At 43.5% G+C, this 20,551-nt stretch overlaps 1 protein-coding gene and 1 long non-coding RNA gene across 2 annotated transcripts in view; one reads left to right on the plus strand and one right to left on the minus strand.

Moving 5' to 3' along the window:
- Positions 1-1,844, plus strand: part of LOC131364047 (uncharacterized) — a 5,363-nt gene extending 3,519 nt beyond the window's left edge. Inside the window, exons 2-3 of the long non-coding RNA XR_009206416.1 lie at positions 703-850; positions 1,250-1,844. This is a non-coding gene — a long non-coding RNA (uncharacterized LOC131364047). The remainder of the gene's footprint in view (positions 1-702; positions 851-1,249) is intronic.
- Positions 844-18,110, minus strand: prr12a (proline rich 12a). The gene is made up of 15 exons (XM_058407109.1): positions 17,072-18,110; positions 14,006-14,163; positions 12,415-12,576; positions 7,645-12,116; positions 7,335-7,523; positions 6,514-7,198; positions 5,848-6,344; positions 4,717-4,833; positions 4,347-4,480; positions 3,733-4,178; positions 3,534-3,653; positions 3,350-3,447; positions 3,137-3,268; positions 2,418-2,513; positions 844-2,334 (listed from the first exon to the last, which is right to left on the minus strand). Exons 1-15 carry the CDS (start codon positions 17,152-17,154, stop codon positions 2,200-2,202), a joined length of 7,524 nt encoding a protein of 2,507 aa, XP_058263092.1. The 5' UTR covers positions 17,155-18,110; the 3' UTR covers positions 844-2,199.
- Positions 18,111-20,551: the final 2,441 nt, after the last annotated feature.

A 20,551-nucleotide genomic window follows, 5' to 3' on the forward strand; every position in this document is an offset into this window, starting at 1 on the left:
CAAGTAAATCTTACCATTTCTTTTAAAATATTCACGTCGAATCAAGACATTCTAAAATGAGGAAGTCCATGACCAGTGATATGAACCTGTGGTCAGAAGATAGCACTGTCTCCAGTCTTCTAACAGAAAAGTCATAGCTGAAATATCAGTAAATTTCCGGAAAATTCCATAAACCGGTTTCCCAGATACTCTTACATTCCATACTTCCCCAAATTTCCCACGTACACAACAACCAAAAGCAGCTAGAAGATTACTCCACCGTGTTTCCTGAGGTAGCTTCCTTGAGAATCAGGTTCACCTTTCGTTTGAGCTTGCAGTTGGAAATTTCCCAAAAAACTGGAATCCTCCAGGCAAGGGCAAGATTTTACCTGAAATCCTGGAAGTGACATGGATTTCATGGGGTTTATAAGTGACGGTCAATGAATCGACACAAATTAGCCCTCGATTCTGTAGGGGTGTGTAAAATGATTTTAAAAAATAATAAATACAAAGCAACACTCCATCTGTCGTGTTTTTTTTTAGTCACATCTCAATGTTCTTAATTATTTACTGCCTTCGTCCTTAATTATTTTGAATCCTGGAGCGAAAATAAAACAAAATACTCTGGAGTTAATCTCATATTTCGGCATCGAAATCTGAATATATTTAGCACAACAACTGTATAGAACTGACCCCCCCTCTCGAACGCTTTCATTCCGTCAGGCTTCAAGGGTCATCAGTTCTAAGGTGTTGAAGAGTGTGTCCAGCCAGCTCTGATTGGCCATGCACTGCTGAACAACCTCCTCTTGCCCGGGATCTTCGGACGCCGGTGGACGGTGTGGTATTTGCTGAAACATGCGGTCTCAAAAAGGTAGAAAAGACGAGGGGAAAACTGACATTTGTATGAGACATTATACGCTCCTTGATTTTATTTGTTTGTCAAATACAGGAATAGTCCATGTACAGAAGAACTGTATTTTGAGTGAAGAGCTGTACAGTATTTACACAAAAGGCTTGGTTTTCAAAAGAAGCACAGTATTAGATTGTTCCAAAATAATACTCATAATACAGACAAAATGGACAAAACATTTAAAAATGAAACGAAAACAAAAAAGAAGATCCTATTTAAATATTACTAATACATCATTTGTTCCCTAGTGGGAATTGAATGCTATAGTTAGCTCTTGTTTTCATGTCCATCTTCTGAAGAATGCACTGAAATAATACAGTTTTGCGTAGCTGAAAGATATTTTATTTCTTTCTTTTACAGACAAAAAAACCCCGATGCCATGTGTTACCGCCAACTCTCCATGAGCCTCGGGGAAGACGGCTCTGAATTTGACAACACGTTTTTTTTTTTTTTTAATTGGCGTATGGCATCAGAACATAATGTTATGAAATGAATAATGAAGCATTGCTGCTTTATACCGTATGTGCAAGCTCTTGTTAGAAATGTCTTTATATAAATAATAGAAATGCGCGTATAGCTCTCTGGTTTCGCTCACGTAGCATTAAGTGTTACACTGGTTAGCATTTTTTTTTTTCACTGTCAGTTTTCCTTTCGCACGCCACTCTTCGCTCGTTTATAAAGCGTCGCTCCTCCACTCGAGGGAAAAAAAATGCAGAATAAAAGTTCGTAGTCTTAAAAAATAATCTGTGTAAAATTCAAATCGTAACAGACTTCCTCCTTGCAAGGTCTTTAAATTCCAAATGGTCAAAGTTTTTCTTCCAAATCAACATCGCGTAAAATTTGTACAGTACTCTACGTCGGTCATTTTCCGTTTCACCTGTCAGTTAACGAATTCACCGCCGCGAAAAGGGAGCAATCCATCCACTCATCAGCCCTCTCTCTCTCTCTCTCTCTCGCTCTCAAAAAAAAATTGGTCACGTCTATGTATGCGAATATCTTCTCCGTTTTGCCTTGAATCTGTTTAGCATGAAAACTATGCTCTCATTGACTTCAGTAACGAAGCGCTGATTAGTTTACATTGCCAAAAGCTACCTGCTGAGAGGCGGCTCTATCGCCTGGTCATGTATCACAATCATCTTAAGAAACGCCTCAAGAAAAACAATAGGAGAGGACTGGAGCGAGGGAGGGAGTGAGTGAGGGAGGCAATGTGAAAACAAATCCATGTCCTTTGTTCCACAAGAGCCTCTGCTGCATCCTTAGGGCTTGTCCTTTGTCTGTCACTGACCCCCCTCTCGAACGCTTTCATTCTGTCAGGCTTTGGCACTGAGGGTCATCAGTTCTAAGAAGGCGTTGAAGAGTGTGTCCAGCCAGCTCTGATTGGCCATGCACTGCTGAACAACCTCCTCTTGCCCGGGATCTTCGGACGCCTGTTCTATAGTGTTGGTCTGAGAAAGAGAGACAAACATTTCCGCTGATTCCTTATTTTTCACTCCATTACAAAAGAATGTTTAAAGAGAAGTGGCGCTACCTCTTTTTTGCAGATTAGGAAGGTGTGGTATTTGTAATGGTGCAGAGAATGGTAGAAGCTGTAGAGCCGACACGTCTCTGTTGACAGCTTGATGTCCTGAATGAGAAAATGGTTAACGTATATGTGAGTTTCAGCTGAAGGATTTTTACTACTTCTGTTTTTAGCCACTGTTAAAATATGACATTTTTTTCCTATTTAGAATAGGAGATAAGTGATCCTTGCTTTCCGGAGCCAATATTTCCTCTAAGTATTTCCAAAACTACACTGTCAATCATTTTTAGATCTTTAAACACCTGACCATTCAGAATGAGCAAAACACCATTTCTGTCATTTTAAAACTGGATTATTTATGATTTTCATGTTTGTTTGAAACACTAGGCTAAGCTATCATCAGAAATTCTAGAACAGCAGCATGGATGAAGACTAGTATGAAGGAAGGTACCTGGACCTGAAGCAGCAAAGAATTCTCTTTCATTTTTTTGTGGGGCTACATAATAACTAGATCCTGGATATCACAAGCTACAGTGTATTATTAATGTCAATAGTTTGCCTAATTCCCACCTGCTTCTATTCTACGTCTGCATCTAGCACAATTAACATCATATCATTAATAATCAATATTATAAAAATATCAAAAAGGTCATCTTAACCTAAACCGAACACAAGAGTTATGGACATTGAAATGACATGAATTCAAGTTTGTGTCTGAAAACAAGTACCTGTGGTTTAGGGATATTCTTCTTGACACGGTTCAGGGTTTTTCGGTTATAGCACTCCCCACCAAGTTTGACCCTCACAGCTCCTGAGTCCAAGGGCTCTGCTGTTATCTGAGGAAAAGTGTTTAGGGCCTCCTTCAAGGCAAGGGGGAGAGGGGGGGGGGTTAATACATGAGGAATATATAATATGAGAAACGTAGTGAGGTCACTGTGTACCTGGTGCTGGGGGTTCATGCTGACTCGCTTTAGCAGCTTCCTCTTCTGCTCGCTAAGAATGCTGTCGATCTTCCGCATTGGAGGCAGGTACAACTCATCTGAAAATGGAAAGAACAATTTGATTTAAACAGTTCAGACTCATTTCTGACACAGAAAGAAATGTGTGATCGTATAAACCTCATACCTTCTGTGTCCTCCAGTGCTTGTATCATGTCAGGGTCCAGAGCTGTACTGACCAGCATCTCCACATAGCTTCGGTACATCTCTCGCATGGCTCGAGTATTAAGGCCTGCTCTCACTGAAACTACAAGAATTAAGCCTGGTTACACACACACATATACACACACACATATATAAAGAAGCACTGAAGATAAAGTGCTCACTCTCATCATCACTAGCAGAAGAATCCGAGTCAGACGACGAGGGCACTTCTTTCAGCCACTTCCTCCTTTTCTTAGGTGGAGGTTCAGCCTTTACTTTTACTGGCTGCTGTTTTGTCGACCGTTCCATCTTCCTCTCCACTCCTGCTGCTCTTTTCTCCTCCTTCTTCCCATGTTCTGTCACAGCTGCTCGTTTCTCTGCCTTGTGGGGTGCAGGAGGTGGTGGCATTTTCTTTTCTTTGTCCTTCTTTTCTTCTCGCTCCTTGCTTTTCGTCACCCGTTCCTTTTCTTGATGCTCTTTCACCTTGATGTTGTTCTTCTCTCTGGTGTCACGGTGCTCCTTCTCTTTCACCTTTTCTCGGTCTTTCTCATCTCTTACAACGCGAGGCAACGTCTGATTGTTAGGAGGTGGGGTCATCTTTGGGACCGGGTGAGACTGTGATTGCCGTCTGTAACGGTTACAGGAGATATATGTGTCATACATGTGTGTGTGTGTGTGTGATGCTATTCAAAAACATATATATATTTACTCTGAGCATGCTTATAGGCATCAAAAAATAACCAGAGGATGTTTTCTTATTAGAACTGCTGAGATCTCCTATAATGCAAGGAAGTACCTGAGTGTCACAGACGGCCTGTGCCAGGGCTTGCGAGAGCAAACTCTTACATAGTCCTTCTTATTCACATTCTCCAGGAATTTCACATATAGTCGCTGGTACCGTTTTTTAGCATCGCCAAAGTAACCAAGGTACTAAGGAAGGGAAGATAAAAAAAATAAAAATAAAAAACAAATTAAAAAATCAACTAATAGATCGATTGAGATAGGGTATCATAAAGACAAAAAACAAACACAATAGCTAATTAAATAAAATAAAAATGGCAAGTCGGACCCCGTGTTTTTCTAATCTATTCATTACAGCTTTATCTATTGATTATTAACAGCATATGTTTATATAAAAAAAAAAACATTTTATGAACTTGACTAACATTGCTCGTGGCACAGAACTGTCTCTGTCCATCTTTAATTTCCGGTGCAAACTTCTGAAGAAGAGCTTTCTGTACACGCCAGATGGGTGGAGGCTCTCGACCTGTCTGCAGGGCCAGCTGGGGAGAGCAAGACAGATGAAAAATCAAATGGATCTTCAGACAAGAATTAGTATTCGTTAACAAACGGCTCAATACTCATGGACCCAACTGTGTTAGGCGGACCAGCGAGATACTTTAGCAACAACAACGAAATATGTTCAGTGACAGTTGTGCTAAAATAGTTCGAGTGACTGAGAGGGACATACGGGGAGATCATTTTAATGGAGAGAATCATCCTGAAACATTGCAAATCTTCATCGTTCAGATTTTTAAGGAATATGAACTGTGGGTTATAACACTGTTCTACTTGCATGTTTTATAAAATAACCAAGAAACCTTTGGAGGACTGAAAAACATCTTGAGGGTTACAGAGGTCAAAAGTCAGTAGGAAGTGTAGAGGCCCTGACTTTTTGAATGCCTTCAGCACGTCATCAGTCGCAGGACATCACTAGTTTCTCACGCTGCTCTGGTGTGATCTTGCTCCAGTCGTCTTCCAGTATCTTCCACAGTGCGGTAACTGTAGTGGATTTCTTCGCATGGAACTTTGCTGCTAATGATTTTCCAGAGATCATGGTCTAGCTCAGGTCAAAAACCTTTCCTATAACCCACAGCTAATATTCCTTTACATTTTTAGAGATAAAGACAAACATTATTTTTTTTGTGTTTATAAATTCTTCTCTAATTTTTATTTCTGAATAATAAAAACGGGTCTTCGTTTTTTTAAAGGCAATTTTATGTTTTATGTGATTTTAAAGACTCCTGAAGACAGAATAGAATAGCATTAACCAGATAAAATGAAATAAAATCTGTATTCTAGCCAGGGTCTTTGGCCATTCTGGACAGAAATACTAGAAATACTGAACTAGATATATAATGCATAGTAATACTGTATGTAGTAAATGTTTTGCATGTGACATTTTACTTATTTGAAGTAATTCTGTCATTAGACTGAAATCTAATACACATTCCATGTTTAAACATTAGTAGAACCATCCAAAAAACTAAAAAAATATGTTGGGACGCAGTATGTACCTTAAGAGTCTTGATGTCTTCTATCCGTACCACAAATTCATCCCTTTCCCTAAAGATGCCCTCTCCTCCACTCTCACTCTCATCTTCATCGGTCTCTCCTGCAATGGCAGCACCACTCTGTTTCTGCGCCAGGTGTAATGGCAGGATTTGAGGTGCTGGGGGTTCTTCTGGGGATGGAGGAGCTGGAGCGGGCTGCTGAGGTCGAGGGGGGCTTGGTGGCGTGGGTGTCTCCGAGGCTGGAGGAGAGGCTACCGGCAGAGGATGTGGAGGAGAGAGGACAGGTAAGGAGGGGGCAAGAGGGCTGGCTGGAGGTGAAGACTGCTGAACTTGAGGTTTCTGTGGTGGAGATGGGTTATCTTCCAGCTCGGGAAGCGGTGAGGGGAGAGAGAGCGGAGGAAGAGGTGGTGGAGAGGGTGAAGATGAAGATGCAGGGGAGGATGGGAAGAGAGGTGGAAGCGAAGGTGGAGCAGCTGCTTGAGAAGCTTCTTTAGGTGAGTCTGCAAAAGAAAAGGAATATTCACCATATTTACAGCCAGACCACAAAATAAGAACGATAGCACAAAAATTCTTTACAAAAGCCTTTAGTGCTCTAAAAAGAGGAAACTTTATAGAGTTGCTAGTTGTTGACCTATATGAACTGAATCTGTTTGTGCCCTCTTTTCGTACCTCCTACTTTCGGAACACTCAGCAACTCCATTTCTGGGACTTTCTCTTCAACTCTTTTGTCTTGCTCCTCTTCTTCTTCGTCTTCGTCTTTCATTTTTTCCTCTTCAACTTCCTCGCCCTGCTCGTCTCTTGATAATATGTCAGATTCGAGAGACTGTGGATGTGTATGTGAAGAAGACTGTGTGTGCATGTGTGTTGGGGTTTGTGGGCTAAGGGAAGGTGGCTGTTGTGTTGGTGTCAGTGGTGAAGGAGGAATTGGAGGAGGAGGTGGTGGGAGAGAGGGAGGCTGCATTGAAGAGGTGCTTAGCTGTGGAGTGTCATACAGAGCAGAGATGGCAGAGGAGATACTCTTTTGGAGGTCCTGGTTTTTCCCCACAGAGTCTTCTTCATCTGAAGAAAAGGATGGAAGTGTTTCCAGATTCCTCTTCAGTTCTTCGTCCAAGCGTTTACAAGGACTCGGGCATCCTCCCAAAGACAGCCCTCCATCGCCTTCACTATCGCCATAACCAGAGGATGCTGCAGGTGCTGGTGGAGGTGGTGGTTGAGGAGATATGGGATGGATGCCGCCACTTTTTCCTGGAGATGAATCGCCATTCCCAGAGCTGCTCCCTGGCCTTTTCCCAGATTTTAGAAAATCCAAAAAAGAGGCCACAAAGCCAGTCTTCTCAGAATCTTTTTCTTCCATCTAAAGAATGGCAAAATACATGAAGTAAAGACAAGATGAACAAGATAAATACAATCTGCAGCGCACGGGTAATAAGGCTCACAGGTAACTTATTAAATATATTTGAGAGGGGGGAAAACATGCTTATTTCTCTCACATCTTGATTTTTGGACTTGTTCTTGTCTAAAGGTCTGTTCATATCAGGCACTCCTGGTGTCCCTGGACTCAAACCCAAAGAAGGGGCAGAGCCAACAGAACCGTCTGAGAGGGCTGGGTCAGTACCAGACAAAGAATCCGTCCGCAAGAGGGCATCAGAAGTTGACATGGTACCAATAGGAAGCTTGATCTAAAGAAGACAAAAATTGACATTTAAAACATATGTACACTTGGATATTAATATACCTTGTCATAAAATGAGATCCTAAAATACCAATGCAAAATAGGGTAAAGTCTCGTTCCAAACTTGCCTTGATAGGTTTAATTGGCTCCTGGTGTTGTTGCTGCTGCTGTGGCTGGTGATGCATTTGCTGTTGCTGCATGTGTTGTTGATAGAGATGACTCTGATCTTTGCTGTCCATCATAGAGTCATCTCGCCTGCCTCTGCCTCTGCCTCTACCTCTACCCCTGCCTCTCTCAGGAATATACCCTGTTCCACATTCTCCCATCATGGCCCTGGAGTGATGGGGCTCAGGCAAAGGGCGTATTCGTGGGCGGCCACGAGGCCTTGGGGGACCTTCCCGTTTGGGCTTGGTTGGCTTCCTGCCTCTCTTTTTTGGTCCATCGTGGGGAAGTAATTGTGGAGGTGGACCAAGAGAGGGATATCCAAAATCCAAGTCACCCATTAGGGGACTCATAGGTCCACCACTGGATTTCCGACAGCTGGATACAAGGTCAGGAATCAGGTCAGGAAGTCTTCGGCTATTTAGTCGAATGTCAGCAGGAACATCAGCCTTGTCCTCATCATCCTCAAATTCATATTCCTGTGCATAGCTCTTTTTGGGAAGGGAATTGGGATCAGGTCTCTCCTTCAGCAGGTGGAAAGAACTAGACTTCAGGAGCTTTTTGGGTCGGGATGAGCAGAAGATTGGAGAAGTGAGTCCTCCCGATCCAGAGCCTGAACCTCCAGAGCTTACCATCTTAGCCCCAGCTCCGTCCCCAACATTTGCACCACTTCCCATTCCAAGGCTAGTTGGCTGAGACTGTATCAGTCCAAGTTGCTCTGTATTGACAGTTGATGGGAGCTCATGGGTTTTCAAAGAGTCAAGGTCAAGGTGCATGGTTCCATTGTCAGGCTCTGCAAGTTCATGGCAATACTGCCCATAATCTTGGTCGCCAGGGTGACCAAGCATGTCATAGCTTGCACCTGTATCGTCCCCTCCACCTTCTGCAGTTGATTTTATTCCTTCCATACCTTCTTGTCCTGTTTGGGCTTGAGAAACTCCATCTTGTCCCTGTCCTGTTCCCCCAGAGCAGCTTGACTTGTACTCTTCAGGGCAGAACATGTCCTCCATGCCAGGAAAAAAAGATCGTTCTTCGTCTGGAAGGAGAGAGTCTGGGAAACAAATAGATGTTAGTGGAACAAACCTCTGGTTCTGATGCGATTGATTCTGATTTGCATTTGACTTCACTGCTGAGCCCCTAGAGTCAAAGTGATGGTCTCCTTGATGCTGCTGGTCCAGCTGAGCTTGAGGAAGCTGAGCAGAATGAGAGGAGTGAGACTGCTCTTGTTGCTGTGCAGTGGCAGAGGTTGGCTGAGAAGCAAGGTGGTGATGGCTCTGTTGAGTTTGATGCTGAGGGTGAGCATGATGGTGCGAGTTAGGGTGTTGAGCTTGCGGAGGTGGCTGGGATTGGTGGTGGTGATGGGAAAGGTGATGCCCATGGGAGGGGGTAGATAAGCCCAAGTCAGGCTCAGAAAGATATGAATGTAACTCAGAGGGATGGTGCTGTGAAGGATGATGAGACGGAAGTCTCTGTTGATCCTGTGATCTGTGTCTTTCAACAGTTCCTCCAGTTCCAGCTCCGGGATTTCCTCTGCCTCCCTCATTTCCTGCTCTATCATCCATTATTCCTCCCTCCTGACTTGATGTTCGAGAAAGGGAGCGCTCCAGCATGTCCAGTGAAGACACTGTGGTGGATTTTGGATGATTCTGGTCCTGCTGCTGAGAACCATGGCTATAGTGACTAGCAGCTTCCAAAGCTTGGGTCTGGAGCTGAAGCTGTAGCTGAGATGCCTGAGGCTGGGAGTGAGTTTCTGCTGCTGTAACCCCACCCGCTGCTTCCATTAAAGCCTGCTGGCTTGCAGGGTGTTGCTGTTGCTGAGTATCTATTTTGCTTCGTGTCGTGTGAGACAGAACGGACTGCAACAAATGAGGAGGCTGACGGGATTGGTCTGTCGGAGACTCCATTAATGTTTGAGATTGAGACTGGTGCTGTTGTTGCTGCTGCTGTTGGTGTTGTTGCTGATGAGACTGATGATGCCCTGACTGCTGTTGGTGGTGGTGCTGCTGCAAATCAGGCGTCTTGCGAATGTAGGCCATATCTGCCGACTCTTGGGGCTTCTTCTGAAGATCCATATGGGGATGAGAGTGCAAATGAGAATGTGTAGGGGTGTGTGGAGTGTGTTGGTGGTGAGAAGATGGATGCTGCGAAATAGAATGCTGGGAATAAGGATCACCCCGACCGTAGTGGACCACTGAGCCCATTGAGTCATGGTGATGATGTGAATGGGAATGAGCTTGATCTGGGTTCCCTCGTCCTCCTCCATCAGTCACAGGTCTGCTGCTTTTCTGCTGCTGCTGTTGATGTTTGTGTTGTTGTTGCTGCTGCTGCTGTTGATGCTGCGTTTGGTGTTGTTGCTGATGCTGCTGCTTTTTTAAAGACATTTCCAACTGACTGTCCAAACCTGCTCCGTTCCCTGTTCCTGATACCGCAGCGTTTGTTGTTGCACTATGAGTTCGAATAACACTCTGAAGGTGATATCGTTCCTCAGAGCTTTTTCCCATCTCATAAGATAAACCCTTGCTTCCATCTTGGGTTGGAAGCACTGGCGGTTGTTGTGTAGACTGTGAGGAATGATGGCTTTGAGGTGGATGATGATGTGAGGCTTGAGGAGTAGGGCTTTGAGCCTGAAGTAGATGCTGGATGAGGAAATCGTCATCGTCATCATCCTGTTGTGGTCGAGACTCAGCCACCCCGAGCAGGCTTGTATCAGACTTGGCTTTGGGAGGGGCAGAGGGATGATACGATTGTGATCGTGGTCCTCGGGTGTCTGGGTAGCCCTGTGGGGAGGGTAGGAAGGAAGGTGAGAGAACAGAGGATAGGTATTTGTTGGATCCTGTCCCAACAGGTGACTGAGCAGGTCGTGAAGGGGCCGGAGAATGCAGACCCGGGCGAATGATTCCAGAGTTGCCAGATGGAGATGGGCTGGAATCAGGGATGTGGTAAGACCCCCCTCCACCAGCCACATTAGTTCCACCTCCTGTACTGGTACTTCCCCCATTGCTGCTTCCACCAGCTGTTCCCCCACTTGCCCCTGAACGTAGAAGTGCAGGAGAGTGTCCTGAGGCAGCATAGGCCATGGAGGGGCTTCCAGCTCCCCCTAGTGATGGAGGCAGTGAGCCATAACCTGAATCTGTCCCATATACTGATTCTGCTGAAAATGACTGGCTTCCCAGATTCCCATAACCTTTCGCTACTCCAGAGGTCCTGGCTGAAGGGAGATCGTGTGTTTGTGGGGAACTGAACCCCGCATATGATTGAGATAAATGTGATGGGGGCTGGCTGGGAGAAAAAGATTGAGGCTGCTGTTGGGGTGGGGTCTGTCCTGTCAAACTATTAGATGACTTTACTGGAGCCACCGGAGAGCCATAGCCTGAGAGACATGCTTTAGGAAGAGTCTGTTGAGAGGTGTTAGTGCTGGGAGCAGGCTGGGAATGTGTTTGTGGAGGAGGCACAGACTGGGTTGGTGGCTGCTGCCGAGAGGACGCTGATGCAGAAGTAGAGCTTGGAATGGAGTTAGATTGGCGTGCACTGGCAGAGGCTGAGGAGGAAGAAGACGATGAGGAAGATGAGGAAGCAGAGGATGCGGAAGGTGGTGTATGGGGAGTTCTGGAAGATGACCCCGAGCCAGAGGAAGAGTAACCGCTACTGGAACTGCTTTTTGCTGCCTTTCCAGGCCCAGCAGAGGTTGACGATGAGGAGGAACCATATGAAGGTTGAATAATGGGTCTGTACTGCTCTGTTCTGGGGGAAGGCTTATGATCAGAGGAAGGGCTGTGCTCTCCCAATGGACTGCAGGAGAGACCAGCATGACGGGGATGAGGGGCCTGCTGATACCCAGACACTCCACAGCTGAGGTAATGCTGGAGGGGATGAGGTGTGGAAGAGGGAGCTTGTGCTGGCGAGGGACGCTGGTAGTGCTTAATGACACTGTCTTGTCGTGGTACAGTCCGCTCTTGGGAAGCTGGCTGAGGTGGAGCTGGAGCAGATGAGAACACTGATGCGCTATATAACTGTGAAGACTGGTCCTGTAGCTGTGAGGACAGCAGGTTAAACTGGTGAGACTGCAGGTGACGTGCAGAAGCTGAAGCTGCTGAGGATGCCTGAGCAGAAGTAACACCACTACCACCACTAGGATCATGGCTCCCACGATAGGCTGCAGCAGCACCCTGAGATGACAACAGACGATCGAAGCCCAGACTTGACTGTGAGGGTGTCTTAATGTGCAGCAAAGGATCATGGGGAGACAGGAGGCCGTTTGAGGTGGGGCTGAATGTAGGAGTGTCCTGTAAAGAGAGCGAGGGTGTCACCCCGGGAAAGGAGCGTCCAGAAAACGAAGCTGGGTGCTGGTAGGCCGATAAGGCGGAGGATGATGGGAACGATCCAGAACCAGGAAGGGCTCCAGAGATGAAAAGCTCTGCAGGAGCGGGTGTGTGCATCGCTAAAGAAAGGTGAAAAAGGACAAAATACAGAGAAACACGACACATGAGTAATAAATAAACATTAACAAAGCAAATAATTAAGAAATTCTGACTCCTAGTGGGCTCTGAGGAATTCACAAAATAATCAGAAAAAACATAGTATAATCACAAGGCCTAGTATTATTTTCAAATGTATGCCTTATAAGCTGTTGCTATGGAAATGGTGTGCTAGCTGGTGGCTCTAAATGCTCAGTGATGTGCACATTTTTTATATCTATGAATCTGAATTTGCCTTTCTTCTATCATGTCAGAACTCACCAGTCTGCCAAGAAGGAGTGCGGAACTGAGATAGAAGAGAAGAAGCAGAAGGTGGTGGCTGTGGTCCTCTGGACTCTAGAGCTGAGATCAGGTTCATAACAGAGGGATCGGGGCCTGAGGGACTCGCATGGTGAAGTCCGGCATCAAAAAGCCCAGACAAGCCTGCGAAAAAAAATTATTAAATTCCGTTAAATCAACAAATCAGTACATGCATGAAAAGCCAATAGAGGCCTTACCAGTGCCTGTGATACACTTTCATATGTACAATTATTATTGTAAGAAAAATACTATGCTACATTTTCTGAGAACATCACAAGTGTTATGAAGGCCTGAAACAACTCATGAGGCGTGCACATAGCACTCCACCTAACAGCAGGTTTCACAATAAACCTGAAAGCAGGGCTATATAAATCCTTGTGTCTACGTCTATACATAACTCTACCCATAAACGTAGGAGGAGTTTCTCAGAAGGTTATCAGGCAGGTAAGTAGTACTCAATGCACAGCACTTAACCACTGCAACCTGCAACCTGCTATTCCAGTCCCTGTTACTTCCTCCTCCATTTTTCACGTTTATCATATACTTTTTTTTATTATATTCCTTATATTACTACATTCTTAATGTATTCCCTCTCTATTTTTACTTTATTATCTTACAGCTTGGTTTTATGACATCATATATAGTTTATTACCCTCTATTACTATTATTTAGTCTTTATTACTATGCTTACTTCCCAGTGTCAACCACTCAGCTTTTCACTACATGTTGTTTATGTGACTTATAAAATCTGTGAACAATAGTAAAACAAAACAAAATTCAAACCATGCATCTCTCAATTGACGTTCAATTTCATTCAAAAGAGCTACTTGGCATGTGGCAAGTTTAAAAGGAAGCACACACACACCCAAAACCAAGTGTGACAATACTTTCAGTTTTAGTAAGCAGACAGATGAGCACAGGTCTTTGGTGGCTGCCCGGCCACAAAAAGCTGCAGATACTTAGATTTAGTGACAATACAGATAAAGCTGAGCGCGTTGCCAGATGTTGCAAAAAACACAAAAAGACAAAAGATGCATATCACATGCAACTACAAGAGATGCATCTTCCTAGAGCGTGCGGCTGCTTTATATTAACCCACGCAATATGCAAGCAACCTTAATAGAATGTCATTTGAGATTTTCCCCGGGAAATGTCAGACTTTCTACTTATCGCAGGGAAAGATTAGTAAGATTAGTCATTAGTCAAAGTAAATAAGCAAAACCAATTTCACATCTGAAAAAAATGGTGGTTGCTCCGAAACCTGCCAAAAAAAAAAGTCTCACAAAAAGTCTGTCACTACGAGCTTTCTGTTCAGATGGTGAGCCGGTTGAGAAATAAGTTCACCCTGAGACATTAATCAAAAAGTGTTTTCGAGTGCGTGTGACCAGTTGATGGCCGGAATTATTTTTAGCTCCACCTGAATGCTCTGCCACCACTTGCATCATGCCTGGGTAAGAACTGAAACCGAGGTTACTTAGGTACAGCACAGCTCCTAGGGTGCAATAAAGTTAGAAAAATGACAGAACAAGTATAAATGAAATATGTCACTCACCCAGACTCCTCCCAGCTGCACCCCACGCCCCACCCTGTCCAGAGCTGCCCGGATGGTGATTGGTTGCATAACCTTGTAGAGGATGGGGAGTGGCATAGGCTTGCCTGTGGAGGAGTTCGGACTCTGGATGGGAAGATCTGGAGCTACCGTACACCAAACTGACAAAAAAAAAAGCATGTAAGTAGGACAATTTTGACATAATTATAAAATCTTGACTGACCATTAGGCAAACAACTGAGATAATGTATCTCTGTTCAGTTCAGCTCAGTGTCCCATCAGTAATGTGTTAAAGCACCTACACACAGACCCCTATCAAATTTGAGCATAATTAATTATTTTTAAATAACTTTACATGATTCTGTACTAATATACCAAGTTTTAGCCTGGCTTAATACTGTATTACACAAAAAAGTAGTAAGATCAAAGCCTTTGACTGTGAATAATAATAATAATAATTACTTTACACTGGATTATATTGTATAACGCATTCAAATTGTGTTTGTAAACATATCCTTCCTAAGTGATTGTACTTCATATGTGGGTGTGTAATCTAATGTTTAATCAATCAGACTTTCATGTAGGTGTATATGTGCTACCTATATTATTGCATTTATATATTTTTATATAGACTACGTGGCCAAAAGACTGTGGACACCTGACCATCACAGCCGTCTGTGGGTCTTTCCTAAACTGTTTCTACAAGGCTGAAAGCAGACAACTGCATAACATGCCTGCTGGAGCAGTACAAATTCCCTTCCCTAGAACAAAGAGGCCCAGACCTGCTCCAGCACCCACAATGCCGCTGTGCACAAAGCGAGCTCCATGAAGACATGTTGAAGTGGAAGATCTCAAGTGGCCTGCACAGAGCTCTGACCTCTGAACACCTCTGGGATGGAGTGTTATGCTGACTGAACCCCTTCTGACCTTCTCATCTCTTACATTAAAGCCTGACCTCAAATCTCCACAACCAAACTCCAAAATCTAGTGGAAAGCCTTCCCTTCCCAGAAGAGATTATTAATAAAAGTAAAGAGGGAACTAAATCTGGAATGAGATGTTCCATAATACGGACATATGCATGTGATGGTCGGGTGTCCAGAAACTTCCAGATACTGACCACTGCAGACCAGGAACACCCCACAAGAGCTGCAGTTTTGGAGATGCTCTGATCCAGTGGAATAGCCATCACAATTTGGCCCTTCATCAAACTCTCTCAAATCATTACATTTGTCCATTTTTCCTGCTTCTAACATCAACTTTGAGGACAAAATGTTCACTTGCTGTCTAATATATCCCACCCACTAACAGGTGCCATGATGAGGAGATACTCAATCTTAGTCATCTCACCTGTCACTGGTCACAATGTTATGGCTGACCCGTAAACATACATATACATATACATTATATATATATATATATATATATATATATATATATATATATACGTATGGTCAACCCAAATGTATTGTCTCGTTTCACAGTTTTCATTTCTGAACTAAACTCAAAATGAAAGTTGAAGCTCTGTGCAAAAATGCATTTGGAAATTGGCTGATGTTTACTGGTTGTTGTTTCCTATATAATCTGCTAATTTATTACTGGAGCGTGATAATGTCGATCTGTCAAATGCATGTCGTTACTATCTAACTAATTAATTAATTGATTAATTAAATCAAGGTTGCATGGCGTTTCCAAAAGACAGAAATATGCCTAAACTTTACAGCAGCAATCCAAAGGCAAAGTAAAAGGCATGGCGAGCAGATTCCTGTCTGAAACCGTGGCGAAATTCCTACATGACCTGAATACAGTCCGAGAGCAGGAACACGCAGCTGCCCCTGTTTTATCATTTCATTTGCATTAGTATTTCTTTTTGCAGAGCATCCTCCAGAAGGATCTCGTGCACACATACATGCATGCAACCTAAATATTTGCATTCGGCTAGTATCCATTTAATATCCTTTATTAGCGGGAACAGATGCCCTAACACACACACACACACACACGCATACACACAGGCTAACACCAGTGCTAAGAGGTAGATGGCTAACAACTTAGCAGCGCTAGCATCTGCAAGCCCGGGTGGGAAGAAAGCTCTTGTTTAAAATGTTTGGATTGGGTTCGAAAAGGAAATAATATTTACACTCTTTTGCACGTTGTGTGTGTGGGATTTGATTGCAGGAACAAAGGCCTGGGTGCTGTTCCAGTTGCAGGCCTATATGCGACAGCGGCGACCATGATGTTGTTAGCAAGCTAACGTCAGCTGGATGCTACGCCGAGGCACCACAGCTAGCCTAGCACGGGTCTGACCCTGAGTGCATTCTGCTTATTGTTATTTATTTAATTATTTATTTCATTTATTTGCTTTTCGATATGCCGAAATGACGCGTGCTGCTGATTGGTAGAAAAATCACACTGCGGCTTGCATGCAGCAGCTAAAACTGCAAACTGTTCATCCTTTTATTCTCTGAAACACATCGTGCATCTCAGCCATTGTGTTGTTATTGCACATTTATTACAATTATTATTAGTAGTAGTATTTCTCCACTTCTACAAGACACACCAAACCAAGAAACATTTCTATCAAAGAGACACTAATAAATCCGGGTGTACAAGATTTTTACCCCGCCCCCCATCTTCTTCCCCTTCTTCTTCTTCTTTTTTTTCCCCCTCTCCTCTCCTCTCCTCTCCATCTCTCTCTCTCTCCCTGTGTCTGCTCTGTCTTTACCCCCACAAACCCGCACATTAGGCTGTCAATCACATCCCTCTCGTTTCCACCCTGGCTTATCTGAATAACAGATAAAATTCAAGAAATCAAATAAATAAATAAATAAATAAATAAATAAATAAATACACATTAAGGACCAGGGTCTTATGACACATCATCCCACGCAAATGCAATCGTCAGACACACACACACACACACACAGATGCGAATGTACAGTTCATTATCAAGACCAATCACCACTAAACACACACACGGCGACATTACGCTGTTAATGCAATAAAGGCGCGGTGCATGGTTTATTACATATTTATTACACACATATATATATAATATATAAATGTATTACCTTGCTTTAGCTGATCGCTCGTAGCTCCATCCGGCTCCTGCGCCCAAATCCCCAAAACCTGCACCCGGGTAATTCCTGTCCATTTCTGACACGGATGGAGGATGATCGTACGAAGAAGAACAAAAAAAATGAAAATAAATATTTTGTCTAAACAAACAAACAGATCCGGGTGTGCAAAGTGTGTTCGTGCAACGACGCGATCGCTGCTAATTTGCGATCATTCTACCTTGATGAGAAGCGACTATGTGGATAGGAGTGAAAAAATAGCATATTGAGAGAGACAGAGAGAGGGAAATGGAGGGGAGGAGAGTGAGAGTGCGTGATACAGGGGGGTGTTCACCAAACCACCTCCAAAAACCACACACACACACACACAGGCGCGCACACACACACCTCACTTCCTTTTCGGTTTCAAAATCAGCTTAATTAATGCCATTCCGGCGATACGCCGATGTAACGATTTAAAAAACACGTAGACCCGGTTTATCGAGCGCTGACCGATGCACGCGTATGACCGTATACGTCCAGTCCCTTGTCTCTCCTCCCCTTTCTTCACTCAGGCTGCTTTATTGGAATAAAAAAAAAAATGGAGGAGCAGCAACGACTGCTAGGCACGCGCTACATTTCGCCCTGCTAATACCCCGCAAACTTACCCCCAAACCCTACGAGCAAAACGTGTATGAATAAGCTCACAAAATCCCCTCGTAACGCTTTCACGCGCAAAATAACCGTTTAGCCGCGAGCTAACGTCCTAGCGAAAGCGCGAGCTAAGCTAGCTCTGTCGACGCATCAAAATAAGACGGGTTTTTTTGCCGCTCAGTTTAGCCCAAACGGCTCCCACACGGTTCCTCCTGTTTTTTTGTCTTTTTTAAAAAAGGTTATTTAAAGGTTACAAAAAAATCGAAGAGGGACCGTTTCGGTTCAACGTCAAGAGCTAGGCCTCCTTGCTTTTTTCATAATATTAGTCATTTTCCCCCCTCGAAGACGCCATTTTTGAAGGCGGCCGTGCTGCTACTCTCCCCCTACTCTCCCTCCTCCTCCTCCTCCTCCTCCCTCTCCCCGTCTCTCCCGCCCCTCGCGCGCTCGTGCTCCAACTCGCGCGTGGTCTGCTGCTTCGCTTCGGCTCGCGCGAGCTGAGCTTGCTCGCACAATACACTTCCAAAGAATATGAGCTTACAGCAAAGAGAGGAAGTGCAAAACCGCATAGTACCGTGTGTGTGGGATAGTAAGCATCTCGACACCACTTGTATATGTATATATAGTCACATGAGCCGCACCGGCTAGCAGTGTCACCTTCCTTTGAACAAAAAAGAGAGGTAGAGAGAGATTACTGATGTTTTCATGTTATTAACAAGATATTAAGCATGCATAAACTCCCGATGCTGCTATGCATCCCTCTAAATCCACCCACTCTGATTCCAACTTACCTTAAGGATGCAATAAACCACGTGCACGTGCTCTTTCTATCAAGACCACAAAGTTGGTCCTGTGATGGCGTTTTGGAAATATATCCCATTTTATTTCCCCATCTGATTATAGTTTGCAATGTATACAAGTGTTATGATATGTCCAGTGGACACTCTAGCTGAAAGAAAGTATGTAGGTGCCTGACCATCACTCCCATATCTCATAACTGGTACCACGAAATCGGACGCACACAAAAATTTTAGCGATGTAGCGTTACAGTTAGGCCTAAACCTGTTCCGGCATGACAATGCACCTGTGCACAAAGCAACACCTTTGCAGAGGTTTTGAGTGGAAGAACTTGGAGTGACCTGTGGAGAGCACTGACCTCAACTCCACTGAACACTTTTTGGGATGAAATGGAGCGCGGATTGCAGACCAGACCTTCAGGTCTGACCTCAATAATGCTCATGGGGTGACAAATCCTGACAGCAGCATTCCAAAATAACAAAAAAAGTTAGTAAAAAATGGTATTAGTAGTAGTAGTAGTATGCATGTTATATACACACACTCCTTTATACACAGTTCTGCCATAACATCATGAGCAGTGAGAGGTGAAGTGAATAAGACTGAGTATCTCCTCATCATGGCCCCTGTTAGTGGGTGGGATATATTAGGCAGCAAGTCAACATTTTGTCCTCAAAGTTGATGTTAGAAGCAGGAAAAATGGACAAGCGTAAGGATTTGAGCGGGTTTGATGAAGGCCCCAGTTGTGATGGCTAGACCACTGGATCAGAGCATCTCCAAAACTGCAGCTCTTGTGGGGTGTTCCCGGTCTGCAGTGGTCAGTATCTATCAAAAGTGGTCCAAGGAAGGAACAGTGGTGAACCGGAGACAGGGTCATGGGCGATCAAGGCTCATTGATGCACGTGGGGAGAGAAGGCTGGCCCGTGTGATCCGATCCAACAGATGAGCTACTGTTGCTCAGATTGCTGAAGAAGTTAATGCTGGTTCTGATAGAAAGGGGTCAGAATACACAGTGCAGGATGGGTCAGGGCTGTTTTTACAGCAAAAGGGTGACCAATGCAATATTAGGCAAGTGGTTATAATGTTATGCCTGATCAGTATATACACCCACATTAGTCACCAGTTCCTGGGTGTGAGCATCACCTTTAATCTTACTCTGGATTGCAAGATCTGTGCACCAGAGACTTGACTTCCTGAGGTTTAAGAATCTTGGTCTACCCCGTACATGCTCACAAACATCAACCACTGCGAGCTATCTGGTTTTTGCAGCTGCACAGCCACCAGTCACAAGGCCCTGTAAGAAGTGATAAAGGAAGCTGACTCATGAACTCAGACCAAGGAAGCCTCACTGTATCATGAAGGATTTCACTCACTGAGCACCAAATAAACCTGTTCACCAGGCCTCCAGATGCTTCCTGAACAGTTTTTTATTATTTGACTACCAAATAAATTTGAGTCAGCATGTTAAACATCACCCTAACCACATTAAGGACTACTGTTACGACTGTCTCACTTTATTCACTGCTGATTTGTTTTGATTGTACATATTCAGCCATTGTCTTTTGCTCTAAGTATTGCTCTCATTTATTTATTTATTTATTTATTTATTTATTTATTTATTTATTTATTTATTTATTTATTTATTTATTTTTATTTTCAGAGCAACCTGTATGATATTCCTTTTTATGATTTTCATTTTTGGGGACCGTTAAGAAACATGTTCACTTTTTTTCTAAATGTAATAAATGAATGAATGAATAACGAATAAACAGTTACACTCAAGACAATCTACAATATAAAATGATGTTAATAAATATATTGTTGTCTGTTAAAAAATCCTACATTATACCGAAAGTATGATGTTGGGTTATAACGGTATCATATCTTGAGTTTGGTATTTTATTCTAGTATAGTAAGGAGAAAAAAAGTAATTGTAGCCTGTTGTTGGAATTACAATCAACTGTAATTATCATAATAATTATTTAATTAATTATAATTATTTATTTAATTTATTAATTATTTAATTAAATCATTCAGATAAGATCATTT

Source organism: Hemibagrus wyckioides, linkage group LG13, assembly GCF_019097595.1.
Source record: "Hemibagrus wyckioides isolate EC202008001 linkage group LG13, SWU_Hwy_1.0, whole genome shotgun sequence".
Taxonomy (NCBI): Eukaryota; Metazoa; Chordata; class Actinopteri; order Siluriformes; family Bagridae; genus Hemibagrus; species Hemibagrus wyckioides.